The 21,478-nt window shown below is 42.8% G+C and overlaps 1 protein-coding gene across 3 annotated transcripts in view; it reads right to left on the minus strand.

The window, feature by feature from the left end:
• Positions 1 to 21,478, minus strand: part of SLC23A2 (solute carrier family 23 member 2) — a 339,540-nt gene that overhangs the window by 23,978 nt on the left and 294,084 nt on the right. For all 3 annotated transcript variants that reach the window (XM_049699483.1, XM_004276442.4, XM_033440280.2), the window contains 5 exons: positions 21,137 to 21,253; positions 18,919 to 19,076; positions 7,202 to 7,290; positions 6,110 to 6,180; positions 4,980 to 5,161 (listed from right to left, as the gene is read on the minus strand). In XM_049699483.1, coding sequence (XP_049555440.1) covers positions 4,980 to 5,161; positions 6,110 to 6,180; positions 7,202 to 7,290; positions 18,919 to 19,076; positions 21,137 to 21,253 — 617 coding nt within the window. The remainder of the gene's footprint in view (positions 1 to 4,979; positions 5,162 to 6,109; positions 6,181 to 7,201; positions 7,291 to 18,918; positions 19,077 to 21,136; positions 21,254 to 21,478) is intronic.

A 21,478-nucleotide genomic window follows, 5' to 3' on the forward strand; every position in this document is an offset into this window, starting at 1 on the left:
ATGGTTTAATATAGACTATTTCATACTACTTAACATTGTGCAGTTGTACAAAGAATGAAAAAGACCTAAACACATTGTCTTGGAAATGTGACCCCGACAAATTATTGGGATGAAAAACAAATTGTAAAATAATGGTAAAGCTGTATATGTGCACATGTTTGTATTTCTGCATCAATAATATAAAATATGGAAGGATAAATACTACATTTTTGTTAGTTATTCATGAGAAGATTTTTTAGAGGGATGGGGGTGTGTGGGAGGGACCATTACTTTACTTTAGATTTCTCTGTTTAATTATTATTAAACCTCAAAATCCTAGAATTTCAATGAATTTGGGGGTACAGACAAAATGAGACTTTTCTTGAGCATTTGGTGATGGTACATGGCAATTTATTACACTATTCTACTTTTGAATAGGTTCTAAGTTATCCACAAGAAAAGTAAACAGAAAATAAATATTCTCAGGAAAAACATGGGACTTATGCATCATGTTAGAAACGGCAGGTACTGGTTCACCACATTTCCTCTTCCCTGAGAGTCTGTCTCTAAATGCCACATCTATCGGCTGACTCAGGAGCCCATGTTGACCCAGCACCAATACCCCCACTGCTAAAACGTTCCATATGAATATGCAATTTGATAACCAGGGAGGGCAACCCTTTTTAAACACTAATTGGTTTATTTGTATTTCTTTTTTTCTGTTAAGTGGTTGTTCGTACAATACCCTTCATTCACTACTCCACCAGGACTCTCTCTCCTTTAAATTAATTGGTGAAACTCTATGAATTGGGAACATTAGCCTTTCTTGTGGAGTTTGTTATATATTCCCAGATTCATTTAAAATTTAGTTTCATTGGTTTTTGATATGAGTTTTAAATTCATCAGTAGTAAAATCAATCTTCCTCTTTCCATATCTGCTTTATCTAACCTGTTTTTTTATGATTAAACACTTATGTAGGTTTCCTTGTAGCATTTTCATGGTTTTATTTTCTGTATGTAAGTAATTGAAATGTATTTCTGATATAAACCAGAAATCTAGCTTTTTTCCAAATAATTATCTTCCTACACAGTTCTCCCATTCCTCACTGATTTTGAATATGACCTGCCATCATATACTAAATATTAGTTTTTTTATTGGTTATGTTTCTAGCCTTCCTATTCTGCTCTACCAATGTCCACCCTGTCTCAGGTCACAGTGTTGTTATTAAATTCTGGAATGTGTTTTAATTATTGTTAAGGGCAAGTCATCATTTCCTTCTCCCTGACTTTCTCTGTATTGATCCATATTATTTTATTTTCTTGTCTTACGCATTGGCTACACATCCAGAACAACTCTAAATGATACTGATAATAAACATGCTTATCTCAGTTTCTGATTTCAATAGGCAGGCCTAATTTAAGTCTTTCACCATTAATGTATGGGGCATTTAAGAATCTTATTTATCACTGCTAACAGTTTGCAGTAGGGATACAGGTTGAACTTGATCAATTTTTAAAAATTTGTCATCATGATTTTTATTAATAAAACCCACCAGAGACCTATAATGAATTTTATTAATAAATTTTCTAATATTTAATCATCCTTGAGTTCCTGAAATGATAAATACATTGCCCTTTTATTATATTATCTATAGCGGCGTTTTCCCAAACCATGTTCCAAGGAACATTCTTTTCAGATTATGTTTATAGATGTAGCACTTCAAAAATTAAGTATGTGCAGAGCTGTCTACTAAGGCTCTTTTCTGAAAGTTTTCTATACACTTACATCTTAGAGATTGCACGGAGCCTTACAGTAGACAAAAATGCTGAGCTTTAGATGCTACTACCTGAATATATTTGCTCAGGGTTTTACACAACCCCAGGAAGGAAAAAGTTGGTCCAGGATCTCCCTTTTGCATTAGCTCTGTCAGGATTTGCCATTAGGATAGAACTGTGAAGTTTCCCTTCTTTTTCAAAGCTCCAGGAACAGTTTAAACAGTGCAGGAATTCTCTGTTCCTTGAAGATGTAATACACTCACTGTCTAATCAATGGAGCACATCCTTTAGGAATTAAAGTCCTTCCACAACATCTTGACTTTTCTTCCCATGGTCAAGGGTGTGCTCACACCTCCCGACCCTCCCCCTTCACTTATTCACAATGTTCTCACTGAACGCCTGCCCTGGGACAGATGGTGAACCAGGTGCTGTCGGTGCCATGGTGACTGCCCTCATACAGCTGATATCCCAAGCACAAAAGAAGAGCTCTGGAAACTAAAAAACAGGAGAGCAGAAATAAAAACCTCAATGGAAGGAGTCATAAAGCTGAGGAAAATTCCTATGAATACAGAAAAAAGATGAAGAGATGGAAGACAGGAGAGGAAAGTTAAGAGGACGACTTTGGGAGGACCAACATTCTAGAAGTTCCAGAAAGAGAGAGACAAGCAGGGATGGAGGGGAGGAGGGCATCTTTGAAGTAATTCAAGATCATTTCCCATGAACACCTGAGATTCCAAAGAGAAGAGGCCAAGAGTGCCAAGCCCGAGATGTAAACAGACCACCAAGGGGCAGCATGTGAGGTTTCCGACATCGTGATGACAAGACCTAAAAGCTTCTAGAATTCCAGCAAAAGGAGGAGACAGAAGAGGTGGCCTTGAAGACATAATGGCCAAGCATTTTACAGGACTGAGAATGGACAGGAAGGGAACAAAAAAGGAGCTGGAGACCAGTTTGGAAGTGATGGCTGGGAGTGGTGGCAATGACAGTCCAGAGGATAGACTGGGGATTTGTTTGTTCTGGAGGTAGGACAGAATGATGGGCTGTATGTGGGGAATGAGGAAAAGTGAAGAAAGAAGGATGACTGCAGGGCTTCTGGCTTAAGCACCTGGGTGTGTGGCTGTGCCACTAAGAGGACGACAGAAGGAACTGGTTTGGGGGCAAGGAGGGAATGAAAAGTTTGGAGCTTTCTTCCTTTGAAGTTTGAAATGTCTTGTGTAACAGCAAATGGAGAGGGCAAGTCAGGGGTTCGATCTGTAAGTCTGAGTTCAGAGACCTGGGCTTCAGGTTCCTGTGGAAGCCACCAGCATAATGCATGTCTGTTGATGCCACGAACTGGATGAGATGTCCCAGGGGAAGAGCATGTGGACAGGAGGAGGCCCAGGACCAAGTTCTGAGGAGCCCTAATATCCAGATGTCAGGGGGAGAAGGAGTCAATTTTGATTATTTATCAAATGAAACAGCTGGGAAACCACCTATTCTATTATTCTTTTTTTTAAGTTTCGGGGCAGGAACGCAGATTCAACACATCTTCCCTGGAGCTGCAGTTTTATCCCTCCCTTTGTGCGTGCATTCCTTTCTCACCTTAATTAGCCCTGCCAGAAGCCTATCTATAGTATATGTTTGCCATTCTCCAAAGAACCACCTTTGGGATGTATCACTTCTATTTGTTTCATGTTTTTTGTATCTTTACTAATTCTTTCCCCTGCTTTCACTGTGTTCATTTTTTATCATGTTTTTCTAGTTTCTGGAGATAAGCTCTTCATGTACTTCATTTTTATTTGACTTTTCTTGAGAACAACTGACTGCTCTGTGTGACCAGTGCTGTTATCGTCATCATTTGCTAAATTGTCAGCAATTGTGAAATTTTGAGTTCCTCTCTGAGTTATTTACAATGGTGTTCTTTTGCTTCTAAGTCGTTTGGGGGTTTTGTTCACTCTTTTATTATTGGTTCCTAAAGTTTACTGCGTGATGGTAAATACAATTTCTCCTTTTTGGAACTTACTGCATTTCACTGAGTGAACATTCTTATGTGCCTTATACTCACCCATCCTGGTATGGAAATATTGACAACCTTTGGTGAAATGAGAAAATTAAGAGCAACACTGGATATTTTCCTATACCTTAATTTATAATGATACATGGATTACAATTATGCAAGGATCCACTTTATTTGTAAACCATGTTCTAACACAGAGAGGCAGAATTAAGTGTTATGGGTTAAGTTCTAGTCAGACTATTTGGGTTTTGAAAACCATCATGGTCACTTACTAGCTGTGTGACTCTAGGCAACTAACTCCGCATCTTTGTCCCTCGATTTCTTTAGCTGTTAAACAGGGATAACACTGGTACCTATCTTAATTTATAATATATACAACCAGTGGTATATAACACTGATGCACAGGCTCAACAAGTACTGCTTGTTATTTAATAATTACAGAACATTTTACAAAGCAAAACAAAAACAATTAGAAATCCTCTTGTATTGTTATTAAATTTTTTAAGCAATTTTACTGATCGGTAAAATTCTAGTCTTGGAACCATTTCCCTATGATATGGTCAACTCTTACATATGCTCTACAGATACACACAGAGAATGTGGGTTCTATCTGTGGTATATAGAATTCTGTGGCTCTAATAATCTTATAAAGTCCTGGATGTCTTTACTGACATTACTTAAAAAGGGGTAAGTGACATCTTTAATCAACTTCAAGTACTGTGCAAAAGGACTGGCACTGACTAGCAGGACTCTGGAAGGACAGCTTCCTGACAGATGTGCAGAGCTATCTGGCCGAGGAGCCAAATCACCTTTGATGTCAACACACCTCCTGCAGCATCTCTGTCTCCTGCCAGTCTGGAAGTATTTTTGAGTCTCATCTAAAGGATTCAGCTTCTTGGTATTCCAGCTCATGTGTATGAGACTTGGCATGACCACAAAAGTCAAGAGTTAATGGTGTCACCATCTTACTCCCATCCCAAAGTTTAAAACCTTACAACCCTCCCTCTACACATCACTGCCAAATCTGTCTTTGGAATACCTTGGCTGCATGTTACTTCAATAATTCCCTGGCATGAAGCAAATAAAGTTTAAACTACCAGACTAATCTTAATTTAAGTGTCTCCTGAAGTTCATATAAATGTTCAAAACATTCAAAGAGGCTGTCCCTCAGTGTTGGGAAGAGGGGAGATTTTTCCTGTTCACTTTTGAGTGGTCTTGGAACACTTACAGCATGGCGATGCCCCAGTGCTTCCCTGCTCTCTCTCCTGCCGCCTGGAAACCAGAGAGGCCAATGAGGGCCACCGTGGGTGTGATGGTCAGGGGTCCGATGTATTTCAGCAGAGCCCCAGGCAGGCCTAGGAGGCCTATAACCACTTCTATCAATGAGGACATGATGATGGCTCCCTGGATCTGAAGCAAGAGAGGACACAGACGTAAGAGCAAGCTGCTTATACATCACACACTCTAAATGTCACCTGCAACGACAACTGAGAATTCTGTAAGACACCAAGTTATTATATAACAGGCATAACATAGCTGGAAAATTCCTGGCAAACCCCAAAAGAAACCAGTGGGGGTTACTGGGATCTAGCAAACTTAAGTATAACCTGACTAATGTAAGAGTATTACAGAAATGGGCACTGGACACGAAGTCAGCTTGCCTATTCTCACTGATTGAGACAGACATAATTTATAATTCTCATTTAAGACACAACATTCATAACCAGCCTCAGAGGAACAATGCAGTACAAAGATTCTTGACTTTAAAAAGTAAGTCGCTGCAGGACATTCAGAAGATAGTGTTATTGACAAAAATTCTAAAGGAATGTTTCTACTGTGCAGAATGGCCATATCTGTGTTAATTCTGAACTAATGGTGAATGATCTTATAGGTTTTGGAAAATCCGGATAAACTGTCAGCTGTTCTTCATACCTAAGGACTCCTACGCCCTGTTCTATTCAAGTACACTGAAGAAGACAAGTGTCTTTAATTCCTTCCACCAATACAGGCAAACACTGAGGCCAGAATAAATAGTTTTGCAACCTATCGACTCTGTGGCTCCTTCCAAAGGGAGCTGTTATGCCGGAGGGTGTAAGCAGACAGGTCTGTGGGTACACATGAGGAGAGGAGGAGAAAGGAGGATGGAAAAGAGGGTAAGAAACAATACTGTCTGGTCACACAAAGCATTTCTGCATGCTTTATTTTATAGTGATGCCATCTACATTTACTTTAACAACAGAAATGAACATGTCAGTACCTGAAACAGAAAAAGAGCAACTGCAATTTACTGGTCACGACCAACACTGAAAATAAGTAGAAACACAAAGAAGCCATAAGCAGACAATGTTTATCTTTTACCTCGCGTATCCGAGGATACCAGATGTGTTCTGTATGTAACAGCTCCGTTGTTCCATTGGCAACCAAAACATCTTAAAAACAAAAACAAAGACAAAATTTTTCTTGGAGTGACACTAATGTTTCACGGGACATATTCATTTCACTCTTTTTAAGAAGAATTTCCTCCCTGTTCTAAGTATATTTGTATAAATACTCATCCCTAAAATTCAAGTTACAACACTATGGCATATCATACTGAGAGGTGGATTCCCCCATTGCTAATTTAACCAAATTTATTCATCAACAAGCGCTCCCGGCTTCTCAAAAGCTGACTGAACTAGTGATATACATTGCTAGTCCCAGCCTAATACAAAGACCAACCTTTGCAAGCAGCTCTTTGACATGCCCAATAGCAAGGTTGCCTGATTGAGATTTTAAAAACCTAGATAAAACAGAGGCCCTTTTCCTGTTCCTAAATCAAATCAGTGGTCACAAAGCAACTCCTAGGAGCAAGGAAGGAAATGAGGGCTAGAAAACTTTGCTCCTATAACCTAAAAATTTAACAATATTTTGAGAGTACAACAGGTCTATGTGATTTCCTCAAATCCCCTATCTGATCTCTTCCTGACCTTACTGGGTTATTTAAGGATCTTTGCAATCACTATGAGGAGAATGGGAGGGGGAATGAAAGTCATTTGCAGAAAACCAAAGCAGCCAGATCCTTAAAAAGCAGAGATGTTTCAGAGAAGGGATGCTATTGCAGCAAAGAGAGTTGTTTAACTGGTGGTTCAAAAAAATCCACTGAAAGAAAGAGGCAGAAAAATAGCACAAATATTTTTCTATTCTTTCCCCATATTTATCAATTTCATTAGCACAGAGAAATGAGGTCCTTTTCTGGTCCTTACTTGCTTTGGGGTTAGGGATGAACAAGTGGATAGAGAGAGACAGAAACATGATCCACAGATTGGAGCGTTCTAAGCTGTTTGTTGGTTGTGTGTTCTGTGCCTGATTCCAGAAAGGATTTAACACTGCTGGGGGCAGCACGCCCAGGCCTCCCTTCTATCACCTGCATTAAAGGACCCCAATGACATATGTGGAAATAACTGCAATTACCTGTGGTGTTACATTTCCATTTATCTAAAGACAGGATGGCTCGAGCAGGGGCCAGAAATGCAAAAGCACTGGCCTGAAACAGGGGTAACCTAAAAGAAACGAGACCAAAACCATGATCACGGCATCAGGAACTACCGAGGTAGTTCACTATTTGACAGCTTAACAGTCTTTTCCATAGACAAACAGCACATGAGTAAATGCAGGCACACCTGGAAGAAAGAGCCCCAGTCTGCAAAGATGTCCTCAGCCACACAGCCAGAGATGCTGGCTTCTCCGTCCTCCCCTCCTGCTGCTCTCCCCACAGACAGCCCCAGGGTGGGCCCTGGGGGAGCTCTGTGGTCAGTGCCAGCACCCCAACACCAGCCCCTGCCATCACCACCTTTCCCCTTGGGGGTGGGGGATGCGGGCATTTGGATGTTTCTGTCCTGCTGAGCTTGTGAGCTCCTTATTAATAAACATCAGTGTACATCTTCTATTTTACCATCCTCCTCCTCTTCTTTCTCCTCCTTTTCAAATTCTTATTGGTTATCATGGAAAAAAATCTATCTCCCCCTGTCGTTCCATTTTGTAAGTCAAAAACTGCCCTAAATCACTGAGGGTAAGCATTAAAATCACGTGAGCTATCTATCTATTGAGGAAAAGGAAAACTGTAAGTTACAAATCAACAGTAGATATAATATTCTTCTTAATCATAAAAAATACTCAAAAGTGCTCGAACTCTTATTTTTAAAGGACCCAGAAAGCTTGCAGACTCTGTTAAATTTCCTGCCTCCAATGTCAAACTAAATGCAGAGATCCTCAGATGCCATCATTCAATCACATTTTAGATACTTCATATTGACTTTATGAACACTGGTACTACTCAAATTCAAAAGATTTTGTCATTTATTATTAGAGATGTATAATGGGCTAACATGGGAACTCAATCACTATCTTTAACATTACTTTGCGGGTAAAATATGAAACTAGCCTTTGATTAGCAAGGTTAGGAACTCCTAGATGTCCAGATCATTCTTAAATACTCCTAAGCAGCCTTGAATCAGTGTCCTGGCCAGCAGGATAGGAAGCCAGCATGCTCTCCTCTGAGCTGGCAGCATATTCTGCCCTGAGTGATACGGTAACTGGACTGAGAAACAGTGGCTCTGGCTGAAGGACATGTAGCCGCTTTACAAGTCCAGAGCTGGTACACACTATTCTGAGCTATATGAGGGTTAAGATTCTTTTGTTCTCCTGGCCATTTTAATCCTGCAATGAAATCAATTGAGAGATGCTGGCTTTAAGACACAGAGGCAGGCTGCACAGTACAAACCAGATGCAATGCTAGCGGCCACTCCCATGGGCATGCCCTCCACAACCATCCATTAATAAATTACCTGTTGGAGGGGCCTGGCGCATAGTACCATCAAAAGTGGAGTGAAGGTCCCCTGAAGTGGGAATGTATAGCAAAAGGAAAACGCTGCTTGACTTACAAAAATTCCTTAAGCACGATTTTTCAGAAATGTACTGAAAGGGTAAAGGGAGGTCAGCATCTAATCAGGAATGGATGCTACTTCAAATGGTCCAAACAGCATCTGTTTTACTATCATTTCATGTTTCAAGCAATGTAATATGGATTAATATGGATTGCATTTAGAAATCTCATCCTTAGGACCACTGCAATCAACCCTGCATTGGTGACTCACTGGATGTGGGAAAGTGAAGACTGGCTCTGGGCTCCACTCCCGGTGACATGAGTCTCAGTTTGAACCTGCCTGTTGCCTGGGCACCTTTCAGGGAGTGCATTTTATGGCTTTCACCATGACCAAAGGCCTTGAGAGCACTGCTGCAAAGGAGCTCACTCACTTTCACACAACCAGGCCCCTGGGTTCCTTTGAAAGTGGGTGCTAACAGAAAATTCTCACATGTGCTGCCCCAGACAAAGTCTCCCAAGATGACCTGGTAAAAGATGCACATGCCGGCTTATGTGTTCACTCTGCAGCTACGCACACTGCCTGCCACAAGCAGTTCTGGCTGAAAGACAAGCAGCAGGCTTACAGTAAGTATCCCAGCAGTGAAGTGTGGTCTCCATAACTGGCAGCATAAATCAGTGGCTTGACTGAAATATTCTTAGGGAAAGTTGCAGCGAGAGCACACTACTTCATTAAACAAGAGCTCCCCTAAATCAAAATCAACAAAGCCAATTTTCCAAAAAAGAGATTTGAAGATGATAAAGCACTTGATATTCTCAGCTGATAAAGTGGCTTTTCAGGCACTTCCCCAGCATGAAGCTGGTCAATTCCTGGGGCTCTTCACTCACACAATCACCTAAACCTCAGATCCCTGGGCTCTGCAAGCAGACAGGTCTGTCTGCTATTTTATTCTCTACTGATGACTGGAAAGGAAACAAATTAAACTGTGCTTTTCTTTACATAAGAGGTTAGCAAACTGGACAGTGAAACAAATCTGGCAAACTACTGTTTTCATTGAGTAGAGTTTCACTGGGACATAGCCACCCTCACTCATTCACGAGTTGTCTGTGCCTGCTTTTATGCTTCAATGGTAGAGCTGAATAGTCAAAACAGAGAACACAGAGCCTAAAATATTCACTGCTTATCACTCTATGGAAAAAATTTTGCCGACCTTAAGTGTATCTTAAATATGTGAAGTGTATCTTAAATATGTGAAGATACCCCAAAAATGGATTTTTGCAGATGGAAGTTTTTAAAGTTAATAGTGTTGCTGGATGCCATTAAGAAAAAATCCCTGAGCAGACAGTCACCTTTGTAGTGACACATTCCCATGTCAGGCTCTAGCCCCAGGACAGCAAAAGAACCTAACCAGCCCCAAACAAGTTCTTACTGTGTTCAAAACCCTGCTGGAGGTGCCTCATTTCCTCCTCGGTGTCCAGGTGACCTGAACCCATTCCCCAGTCTAGTCTCTCACCGGCCACTTTACATGCCTGCACTCCAGGCAAGCGGTCTACTTTCTTGCCTCTGAGCCTTTGCTCATCTCTTATGTCATCAATTCATTGCTAATGCTCCATTTCTATTCAACATTGAAGGCACAGAGAAAATACCACTTCCTCTAGGAATTGTTCTCGGCTCCCTTTTTGTCCAATTTTTATCTCCCCCCTTTTTTTTGAATATCACCATAGACACATGGATTCATTTTTTATTCAATTTAATAATATACTTCCATGACTATTCCTTTTAATAATTAAATTGTCTCAAACTTGCCCACAGCAGCACAGTTCCAGAATTATACCAATGTCACTACTAACAAGACTACTAAGTTTAAGACTTCTCTGTGTTTTCTTTTTCTTAGAATATATCCCATTCAGAGTGTGCAAAGTACTATGTTCTAAAGTCTGTGAATTAATTCTTTTCTCCATGTGGTCAGCAATTTGACATAAAGTTAGGTTCACTTGTTTCTGTTTGTATTCAATTTTAGGGTTTGTGTTTCTTCATCCTTTTAGATTTTATGTTTTGGATATGCTGAACATTTTACGGTTAAAAAAAAAATCAAACCATATAGAGATATACCAGGAAAATGTCACTCCTATCCCCTCCAACCCCCAAATCTGACTTATTGATCATTAACCATTTTTATTAATTTCTAACTTATTCTTGTTTCTTCAAACATATACACACTCTTTTGCAACTTGTTTTTTCAATATATTCCGGAACTTACTGTATACCAGTTCATGGAAATCTTTCTTATTCTTTCTTAGGGTTGCATAGTAATTCATTGTGTGATGTATGGTAGTTTCCTACAGATAGGCATTTAAGTTGTGTTAACTATTTTCCCATTACAAATTACACAGCAATAAAAAAAAACTTTTTGTATTTATTTTGCATTTGTGGGAGTATATCTCCAGGGTAAATTTCTAGAAGTAGGTTGCTGGATCAAATGATAAATGCATATGTACTCTAGATATCGTAACATTCCTCTTCACAGGGACTGAATTATTTTCACTCCTGACAGCAATGTGTAACAATGCCTGTTCTCCCACAGCTTTGCCATCAGAGTGGCTTGTCAAAATCATTTTTTGGGGCTTCCCTGGTGGCGCAGTGGTTGAGGGTCTGCCTGCCGATGCAGGGGACACAGGTTCGTGCCCCGGTCCGGGAAGATCCCACATGCCGCGGAGCGGCTGGGCCGATGAGCCATGGCCGCTGGGCCTGCGCGTCCGGAGCCTGTGCTCCGCAAAGGGAGAGGACACAACAGTGAGAGGCCCACGTACCGCAAAAAAAAAAAAAAAAATCATTTTTTGTTAATCTGACAAAGGAGACAAATGGTATCTCAGGGTAGCTTTAGTTTGTATTTCTTATTATAAAGTCAATTTGATCCTTTCTTATGGTGAAGGGCCATTATATAGCTTTTTATGTAGCTATTCATGTCTTCTGTCCTTTTTTTCTATACCATTTTTGGTAATTTTTAACTTTGATTTTTCAGAGTTCTTTCTATATTGGAGATATTAGAACTTATCTATATTATGAATATTTTCTCCAGTTTGTCATTTTTGTTTATGGTATATTTTTACAATGCAAAGCTTAAAAATTTTAAAACATTTAATGGCATCAAATTTATTATCCTTTTATTGTTTCTGGAGTTTGAATCCTAGTTTAAAAGTCTTTCCCAACTTCTAGTTATAAAGGAATTTGCCCTCGTTTTATTCTAATGGTTATATAGTATCATGTTTCTTACATTTGGATCTCTAATCCATTTTCAGTTGATTCAAAGAAAACTTTTAACTAAAGGCAAATCTAACCTTTATCTTCAAGTCCATGATATTCTGGTCTTATATGTAAATATCAAAATTATATAAACTATCTCAGTCAACACTTCCAATTAGACACACTCCTAGGGAACCTCAGTGGGAAGCAGCCGACTGGCTCCTCTCCCAGCTCTCAGCAGAAGGCTTCGTCCAGACAGAGCACAGCAATTTAGGAGGGTTGGCTGGGTACAATTTTGATAACCTTTTCAAGCATGATAGTATCAACTATTTCAGGTCAAAAGTTTGTTTTATTACTTAAAGATCTAGCCAGTCACAGAGAAGCATAAGGGAACTCTTTGGGGTGTGGCAATGCTCTATCTGCTGGTTGTGGTGGTGATTAAGTGACTGTACACATGGGTAAAAACTCATCTAACTATGCAAGTGAAAAAGGGAAAATTTTACTGTATGTCAATTACCCCTCAATAGATATGACTTAAAAAAATTATGTCTATAAAGTGTCTTTCTGGGAGGAGAAATGGGGGAGGATGGTAACATGGTCCTTAGAATACTAGAGTGAAGTCAAATAGTTACAAAAAACACAAAATTTAAAAAAAAAGAAAAGAGTTTCCCTCTGGGTATTTGACAAGAAGCTCTATCCTCTGCTCCTGTGTAGTGCTGCTCTATCCCTGTACAGCTTTCGCCAGGCAGGCACCTGCCTGAAAAGGAATGATAAAAGGGAGAATTAGTGGGCCATGAGGAAGAAGATGAGCATTTTAGAACAAGTGGGAACATACGGGGCAAGTGAGATGTGACGTTCAAAGAAAAAAGACTGTGGGGAACTAAATTCATTAACCCCACATATACTAAGAGGACTTAGTCTCCTAGTCTCCTGGAGCATCAGAAATATTAGCAAACAGAGAAACAGCATGTTCACTGAATGGGGAGACCACCCAGAAAAGCTAGAGTTGAAGAAGTCCACCTGTGGCCATGTGGCCAAGGAGCACACCCAACCCCTGCCATGTCATCAAGGACAAGCTGCTCCATTTGGCATACCAGCCTTGCCCACTGCACCCCCATCTGCCTCACCTACACCCACCCTTCCAGAGGGTCCACTAAAATAATGAGCACCAACAGGCAAGTGTGGGCGAGTGCCAGGCATTATCTTATTTGATGCTCACTAACAATTTTATTATTATTATTATCATTTTATGGAGGAGCAAAGGGGACTTGGAGACTAGGTAACTTGCCCAAAGCCACAGAGCTGGTAAACAGTAGAATGGGAGTGACGCCACCTCTGAAGCCAGAGCCCCTCGACACAGCTGGTGAGGGCAAACCTTCCTCCAAGGTCACTACCTCCAGGTTCTCACTGGCCCCCATGTTTTTAATGTACTACCTATAATTCTTTGAGTTAAATAAACAGTAATTTTTTTTTTTACATGGGGGCAGGAAAAACCTACGACTTGCTATTAAGAGCCTGCTTAACATCACAGGCTCACTATCATCTACACAGTAATTTTAATGTTCACCCTGAATCAACTATGCCTTTGGCCCCATCTCCCAGTTTACAACAAATAGGGGGATTGTGGAACAAATCAAATACCACCACAAGGACACAATCGGACATATTCAGACCACGGGATGCTCAACGAGACAACTGGCCTGGACTCTTTAAGAAGAGGATGATGTGGAAGAAAAATGTAGGGACTGTTTATTACTAGACCAAAGAAACACAACAAACAAATGCACCACACGAACTTGATTGGATCCTAGTTCAGAGAGGTGGAGGGAATAGCCATAAAAGATATTTTAGGGACAACTAGGGGAATTAAATATAGACTGCATATTAGATGATATAACTCAGCTTTCTCAGGTGTGGTAAACGGTTACACAGGTGACCCTCATTCTTAGGAGAGTATCTGGGGGTGAGCCATCATCATGCTGCCTGAAATTCTCAAGTAATTTAAAAAATTGCACATACACCCCCACACAAACACATATACAGGAAAAGAATGTGGGGGAAAATCCCAGTCTCCCCTACCCCTATCCAAGCACTGCATCTCTCCATTCTTCTAAATTTTATCAACAGTTAAGAGTTCAAAGCCTTATACGTGAGACTTTAAAGTATCCTGGAGCTGCCTCCTATACCGTACAGGTCCCAGAACCAAAGGAGATGGAAGACAGGGTAGCTCTCTCCTCAAGGCAGACAACTCTGTTAGAGACCAGGCTGCTGCACCAGCTACAATGACTCTCTCAGCCAAAACCCTACCTTTTCTCAGCAAAGGAATATTCTGTGTGTCTACAGCAGGCCTGTTATGGCCAAGAGAGGCTCTCAAGAAACGGGCCACTCCACCTGCAATTTTTTCTTTTGCTGGAGAGCTGAGAGAAAGGCCTCCAAGAGGCACCTGGAACAAAAAGCTGGATGTGGTCCCCAAACACAGCACCTGCACACCTCAGGGAAAGCTGGAGGTCAGCATGGTGTGCAAGGGGGCAGGGTCCATCCCAGAGGGCCCTCCTTCACCCCCAGCTATGCATAACACCCGAGGACAAGGGCTCTGGGAAGCTCAGAGCTGCTATCAAAGCTTGGTCTCTGATGGAAAAGACAACGGCAGCCTAGGTTATGCATGAACTGAGTCCTCCCCAAAGCCAGGGAGGCATAGCTGCTGCTGGCTGGCTAACATCTGAGTTAGGGGACTCTGAACCCTGCCCCTGCTCTTGGGATTTTAAAGGATTTTTACTAATTCCTGGAAAGAGCCCAAGGGGTAGGTTGGATTGAAATCAATCAGAATAAGGTTTGATTTCAGCAATCTGAAACCTCACCCAAGGGCACTCGACAGTAAAGACCTCGTTGAAAGCAAACTGCAGGGCATAAAAGTCAAAGAAAAGAAGGAAGAAGGAAAAGGCTGGATGGGAGGAGGGGGATGGAAGAAGCAGCTGTCACAGAAACTACCCATCTCCAACAGGTGGAAGCCCTGGGAAGCACTAAAGCCACAGAAGTCACACAACTGGGGCAGAGACATAAGACCTCCATTTCAAAACAAGTCATGATCTCTGGAGGAAAGGAAAGCATGTTCATGCCAGGGGAGATGTGTAGTGAAGGAAGGAGGGTCTGCAGCACACGCTGCATCAGACACATTTTCTGTGTCCTTAGCCAGCCCAGCCCATGGAAAACATGCCCCCAAAGGAGTATTTTACAACACAGCATCTTAAAGTCGGCATTCTGAGCTTGTGTTCAGGTTTGCAAAGGCACACATCTGTTTCACCCTCACTTTTTCCATATCAATTTTGGTTATTTTTATGGAATGAAACAACTTTCCAGGAACAGCATGCCACTCTTCACCAGAGTGCCCGTGTGAAACACGGAGCAGGGATGACCTGGCCACAGCCCAGAGGATGGGAATGCTTATACTTCCTACCTCGGTTCTAGACCTGTGATCATGGTCTTAGCTTCCTCACAATACAGGCCCCACCCCTCAGAGGCATGGACTATGGCTGGTCTCTAGGTCCCATGTACACACTACATCCAGTGCAAGGGAGTACTGGGTACTCAACAGGTAAACACACGAAGAAACGGACAGAACTCAGACACACATGGCAAACCACTCAGAGTTGGAAAAGTCTGAAAATCTGTCCCAGAAATCATGAAAGCTGAACATGATTTTCCTTCTGCAGCTCTCTGCCTAAGGAAATGAGTGTGAACTGCAAACAAACACCAACAAACACGTACAGGCCATCTGCAATCCTATGTCTGTGATACTGGGAATAAACCCCACTCTTGGCACATCAGCCTTTCTTTCCCACTGTCCCACCTTGATATTCCCTCTGCCCCAACTGCTTTATCTGTTTGATCCTGTTGTGATCAGGAAGTAAATGCACAAGTCTGTTAAGATGATAATTCACAGTCTACGATGAAGGTCTATGTTAGCAAGCAGCAGAATTAAAAGGCTTTTCACATTATTCATACTCTGTAACTTCCCAAATGTATTTTAGGAAGAGCTTATAATAATCTACAAAAACACAGTGATGGCAAATGTCATCCACAGGACACCTTAGGAAGAGCCTCCTGTCATTTTCACAAAAGGAAACTGGGAGCTGGAGAGGTCTTCTGTCCAGAGTCATAACGCTGCATAGGTCCCTCTAACTTCTCATACTCACTCATTTCACTCCCCCGTGTGCGAATGGGGAAGAAACCATCATTTGCCATGTGGCATAAGCTAATGCTTTACTGGAAACTGTAGATTCTGACTGCCCATGGGATTAAAGTTGATCATTACAATATTCAACAACTTGATTTTAACTAACACTGGCACTGTTGCTGCTCTGGCTTTGGTGGGTCCCCTGGAATAGGCCAAGGGATGCTCAACCCTGCCCCCGTTCTGAGTAAGTACTGGGTGCCAGAGGTGGGTCCCCACTCTACTGAGGTCTGAGTGCCAATTTTGGTCTGCTGGAAATACTAGAGGAGTGGGATATTTGGCCACTCCTGAGATCTCTGCTCTTCTTTTACGAAACCCACAGGAAAACCAGGGGCAAGGGTGTGAGAGGTGATTCAGCTAGTAGGGGTAGCCCTGCCTCTTTGGGCACCATGGAAGGAAGGGAAGATGGGTAAAGAGGAGTTAAGAGTTTTAACAGAAAAGGGTGAAGGACAGGGAGATGCAGAGGATGGAGGAGATGGGACACATGAATAAACAGATACAGCAAACAAACCCCAGAGGTGGTGACCAACCAGGCAGGGAAGGAAATGCCTCTCACCCACCTCATCATCTGGGTTCACCTTCACACAGCAGGCCCTCAAATATATGCTGGATAAAACTAAAAAGAATGTATCAACAACAGCTTGAGGCTTTGTGGAGCTGGAAACCATGGCGCTGAGTGCCTTCTCACTGTTTCCCTACTAGATGGGAGCTGGAGGCAAGGATTCCAGGCAAGAAAAAGGTGCTGTAGCACAAAGAAGGGAGTAGAGCAAAAGTTAACTGACTCCTCTTTTCCCATCTTCCCCTCCTTCCACTGTGCTCCTTCAGGGGGAGGGGAGGGGGTAAACTGCACTCACCCAGGCTGCTCTGTTTAGGTCTCTTGTGCCCCAACGATGGGCAAGAGGGTCCTGAACGGGTGCCCTCCCATAACTGAAAGCACACACCAAAAGTTACCCCAAACTCTCCCTACTATGTCACCATTAGGCAACTGTGCCCAGCACAGCCAGGCTCAACTGTCAGTCAGGGTTAGCCTCCCTGATATGAGACCAAGGCAGAGCTGAACCTGGTACCTCCTGTACCTCAGTAAACACGTCTTTCATTCCCTCTTCAAGTCAACCAACAATTCTCAACTAGAGGCACTGCCCAAATTTACAGATGGTTTGTGCTACAAGTTCCCTGATGAGCTAGCTGTTTAGAAAAAGAATATTTCCCCAGAGAACCAGTGTCCTGTGTACACTTGAGTCGGTCAATAAAAGCTTTCTAATCCTTTCTGGCTTTGAAATACAGAACCTTGAATGCTGTGTCAAAAGAATGAAAGATGCTGCCAGCCAAATTTAACTACCTGGGCTCTAAGAAAATGAATCAAGTCCTCTCTGGAATGCCTGAACACATCTCCTTCCCCTAATAGGTCAATAACACCCTGACTTTCCCTCAGGGGTCCCCTAAGAAGACCCTCCCTTCTGAGGTAAGGGATCTGCTCAGCATGGTGGCTGCAGGCAGTCCTGCAGGGGCTGGGGTTTTGAGAACCCCAAGAGCTAGCCAGCCCTCACAGCCTTCCTTCCATCAGCAGAACTGCTAGGGAGCTGCCGTATCCCTCCTGAGGACATTGCTTATGCCGCCAACCAGGATGCCCTAACACTGTTCTTCCCATATTCTCCTGCCCCGCCCCCCCTCAAGTAAAGGTCACCCTGAGGATTCTGACTCACTGGAATACACTCCATGATTCCCAAGCTGCCTTCTTTTCCCTCTGCCTTTGCTCCCATTTTCCTAGCAGGGAAGGCAGACTGTCTGTAATGGAGTGAGAGACAGAACTCGCATGTTTACTCTGCTGTCCTCCCCCTGAGGACAGTCCTGTCCCCACAGGCTCCACCCCTTGAGCAGCACCCTAGGGTAGAGGAAAAGGCTGCATGTGAAGAGGGTGGAAGAAGGGGACAGGAGGGGACAAAGCAAGCCTGCAGGAGGAGGTAAGACAGGACAGTTCTTTTCCTACCTATGCCAGCTCCATACCCATTTAAGCTGGGGACTGGGGATGCAAAGCGCAGTTCTGGCATCAAGGAAGGAAACACGAATCAGCAAGAAAAGACACAAACAAAAAAGGACAAAGTGGAATAAGAGCCACATTAGAAGAACATACACAAGGTGCATGTGTGGGAATTCAGAGAGAAAGGAGGCTTTGGGAAGTCAGGGATGCTTCACAGAGAGGAGAGGGGCAAGCCAGGACTGGAAGGCTGCAGCGAAGCACAAGCACAGGATGGCAAGACAGCAGGGTGGGCTCGGGGAGGAACTCACCCCTGGGTGAGTGCAGGGAAGGGGACTGCAGGGCGCAGGGACATGGCTGGAAGGGTGGTGGGACAGAAAACAAGGGAGAAGTCTACAGGGTGGGCACATCTGTTTTTTTAAACAGGGAGTAGGGCTGTAGCCTGGTAACACCCAGGAAGATGCAAACACTGAAAGACAGCACTAGAGTAGCACACAGAGCAGGGCAGAGGAGAGTAGCCCTGGAGGCAGGGAAACCAACTAGGAACCTAGTAGAACAGTCTAGGCCTGAACTTCAGGAATGGGGGCAGGGAGGGGGTACTGGAGAGAAAACTTCCCCTGCCAACTGGTGGGATGGAAGGAGCTGAGAGTGAGTATGTTTCCAGCCTGCACAACTAGGTGGGAAGCGGTGCCACCCACCTAGAGAAGAAACACAGTAGCGTTGGGGGAAGGCAGGGCAAATGCCACTAGGACACACCTCCCTATACTCCAGTCAGTCCCTCTAAGCAGCCCTAGGTGAATGGCAGTACTTAATGCTTCATGGGTGCTTCAGCATCCCCAATTTAGTGCCCCAATCTCACCTGCATCCAAAAGTTGTCTGCAGCAAAGTTGTGATTCCCACGCAGAAGAAAATGGTCCCGATGAGCTGGCTGGTGGCCCACTGGTCAAATCCCACACACATGGCATCGGCCAGCAGAAAGGGCACCGCGATGGTGCCGCTGAAGCACGTCAGGTAATGCTACGGGTGACAGGGAGACAGAGGGGAAAAGAATAAACCCTTCTTTGTATTTTTTCTGATTTTACCCTAACTTTGCCCACCCCCCTGTTGTTTTTAAAAAGTTACACACATGAAGAATTTGGTTTTTTAGATACACACTCTTATCATATGCCAAATCATCTCTGTTTTTTGCATTTCTCCTTTCCATTACATTTTCTTGTCTTATCACTAACTTGTATTATTAATTATTACTTGCATGAATCCAGACCAGCACAAAGGAAGTACTCAACACAAACACTGGTAGTGTTTTATTTATATAATTCTTACTGGGAATATTTGCTTTTTTAAAATGCTTTTCAGCATCAATTGCTAAAACCATAGGTCTTTCTCCTCTAATCTGTTAACATGAACCGTGTGGCACTGAACCATTCTAGTTAGTCATGCTAGATTTTTCTTCTGGGATTTGATATGCCAATATTTTATGTAGAATTTTACATCTATGTTCTTGAGATAATTCGTCCTTTTTTTTTTTTTTTAATTCTTTTAGGTCTGGGGATTAAAGTTACAAGCTCATTGCACAAGGCGTTTTCCATCTTTTTCTATGGTCTGGCATTGTTTAACAGCAATCAGGGAAGGGCTAGGGTCACACAGTAGCTGTGGGAATCCTCCAGAAAGAGCCCATCCCACTCTTCCTTTAGGGCCCCTCCCCCATTCCTTGTGGCCCTGGCAGGACATTCCAGCCCTCACTGCTCACTTCCCTTCCTCCCAGAGGCCTACCTGTTCAGTTCCTACTTCTGTTCTGCAAACTTCCTACGTTTCTTCCTAATAGTTCCCCATCTCTGGTCATGTTTGCCAAAATGTGCTGCTTGCAGCCCATAAAGCCTAACTGTGTAACACTAATAGGTGTTTGGTGAGGGGAAGAGAACATTCTCATCCAGGACTTCCCAGAGCTGCTCACAAGTTTAAGAGTGCTGTGCACTGTCAAGAAGGGCATGATGCACACAGGGTTTCCCAATCCTATCTGAACAGGGAAGACTACTTCTAGAAACATCTATAATATAAACATTTCAAAAAACGAGTTTCTTGAATCTGATTCCAGATACTCAGCCCTAGGGAAATTATTTGCCAAGACCAGTCAGCTCCTTTGGTTATGTCTTCTTTATTAGATGCCTTTCTGTCCAGGTTACCAAGTGCTTTGATACCTAAGGGGAGGGGCCTGGAAACGGGACCAAAGCATCAGCTCTCATCAGGTACAGTTCACCTCCAAGTGAATAAACCTCTCTGGATAACGGGACTGATTTTCTCAGCATGAACTGATCATTCAAACGTAAAGAATGGAAAGTGAAACCTCAAAACCAAGGCAAACACAGGCCAGGGGTATGTGTCTGGACAAAGAGGCTTCCATGTCATCCCCTTTCTCCTAAAGCCCCACTTCAATCGTAAGTGGGAAAAGGGAGTGGTGGTGGTGGTGGGGGGAGTGGGTACCAAAGATTCAGGAATCCTGCATTAGCTTGGGTCACCTCTCGCCCCATCCCCCCACCCCTCCCCTGGCAGCTTCCCTGCTCTGCTCCCACTGGAAATTGCAGCAGACAAAGCAGACACCACCGAGGCGAAGTTTGCCTTCCTTTAAAAATAAGATTGAAGCCTCCACATTTATGCCCTGACCAACACAGCACTTCTCAGTGTCACCCATATTTCATGGCAGAACTGACGGTGACTGTGGTTGATTAACTAGGCATGAGAGATGAACATTAACCCTTTTCTTCTCTATTCTTCTACCTTTATCTTCCCTCTATTCTCCCCTTTCCACACATCTATGATCTTTTTCCCTTACTTCCATGTCATTTCTCTTGCTTATTCCCTGAACATTTTCCTTCTTTCATTCCATGATTAACCTACTCCTCCTGTTTTCCTCCTTTCACTGTTATGAAGTTCATGTTAACAATTCCCATTCAACATTCTTAAAAGAGTAATTTATATTAAAGTTGTCAATAAATAAAAAATAAAAATTGAATTTTAAATAATCCAGACAGACAATTCAAGCATCTGCTGGTGGTTATATTCCAAAGGAATCATCTTACCTGCAACCCCAGAAATATGCACAGGTACCAGGGAGGAACATCTTCTATGGTGTAAATCATGTCCGATCTCTGGGGGTCAAGACTGCCCGTGCTATCCAAGGTCTCAGCAAGAGAGCTCTGTGAACGAGAGGGAGAAAACAAGTTGTTTAATGGAAGCAAGGACTAAAGTTAACTCAGCACAGGCTACTGTTACTGAAAAACAACTTTATAAAGTGTCTGTTGCTCTCCTGTAAAATTAAGCCTTGGTCACCTCTGACACAGTGTCAAGCGCACTCACTTGGTGGGACAGTCAGCTCTCAGGATTTGGGGCTTCAGCATTCCTTCCATCAACTCACACCCAAG

Source organism: Orcinus orca, chromosome 16, assembly GCF_937001465.1.
Source record: "Orcinus orca chromosome 16, mOrcOrc1.1, whole genome shotgun sequence".
NCBI lineage: Eukaryota > Metazoa > Chordata > Mammalia > Artiodactyla > Delphinidae > Orcinus > Orcinus orca.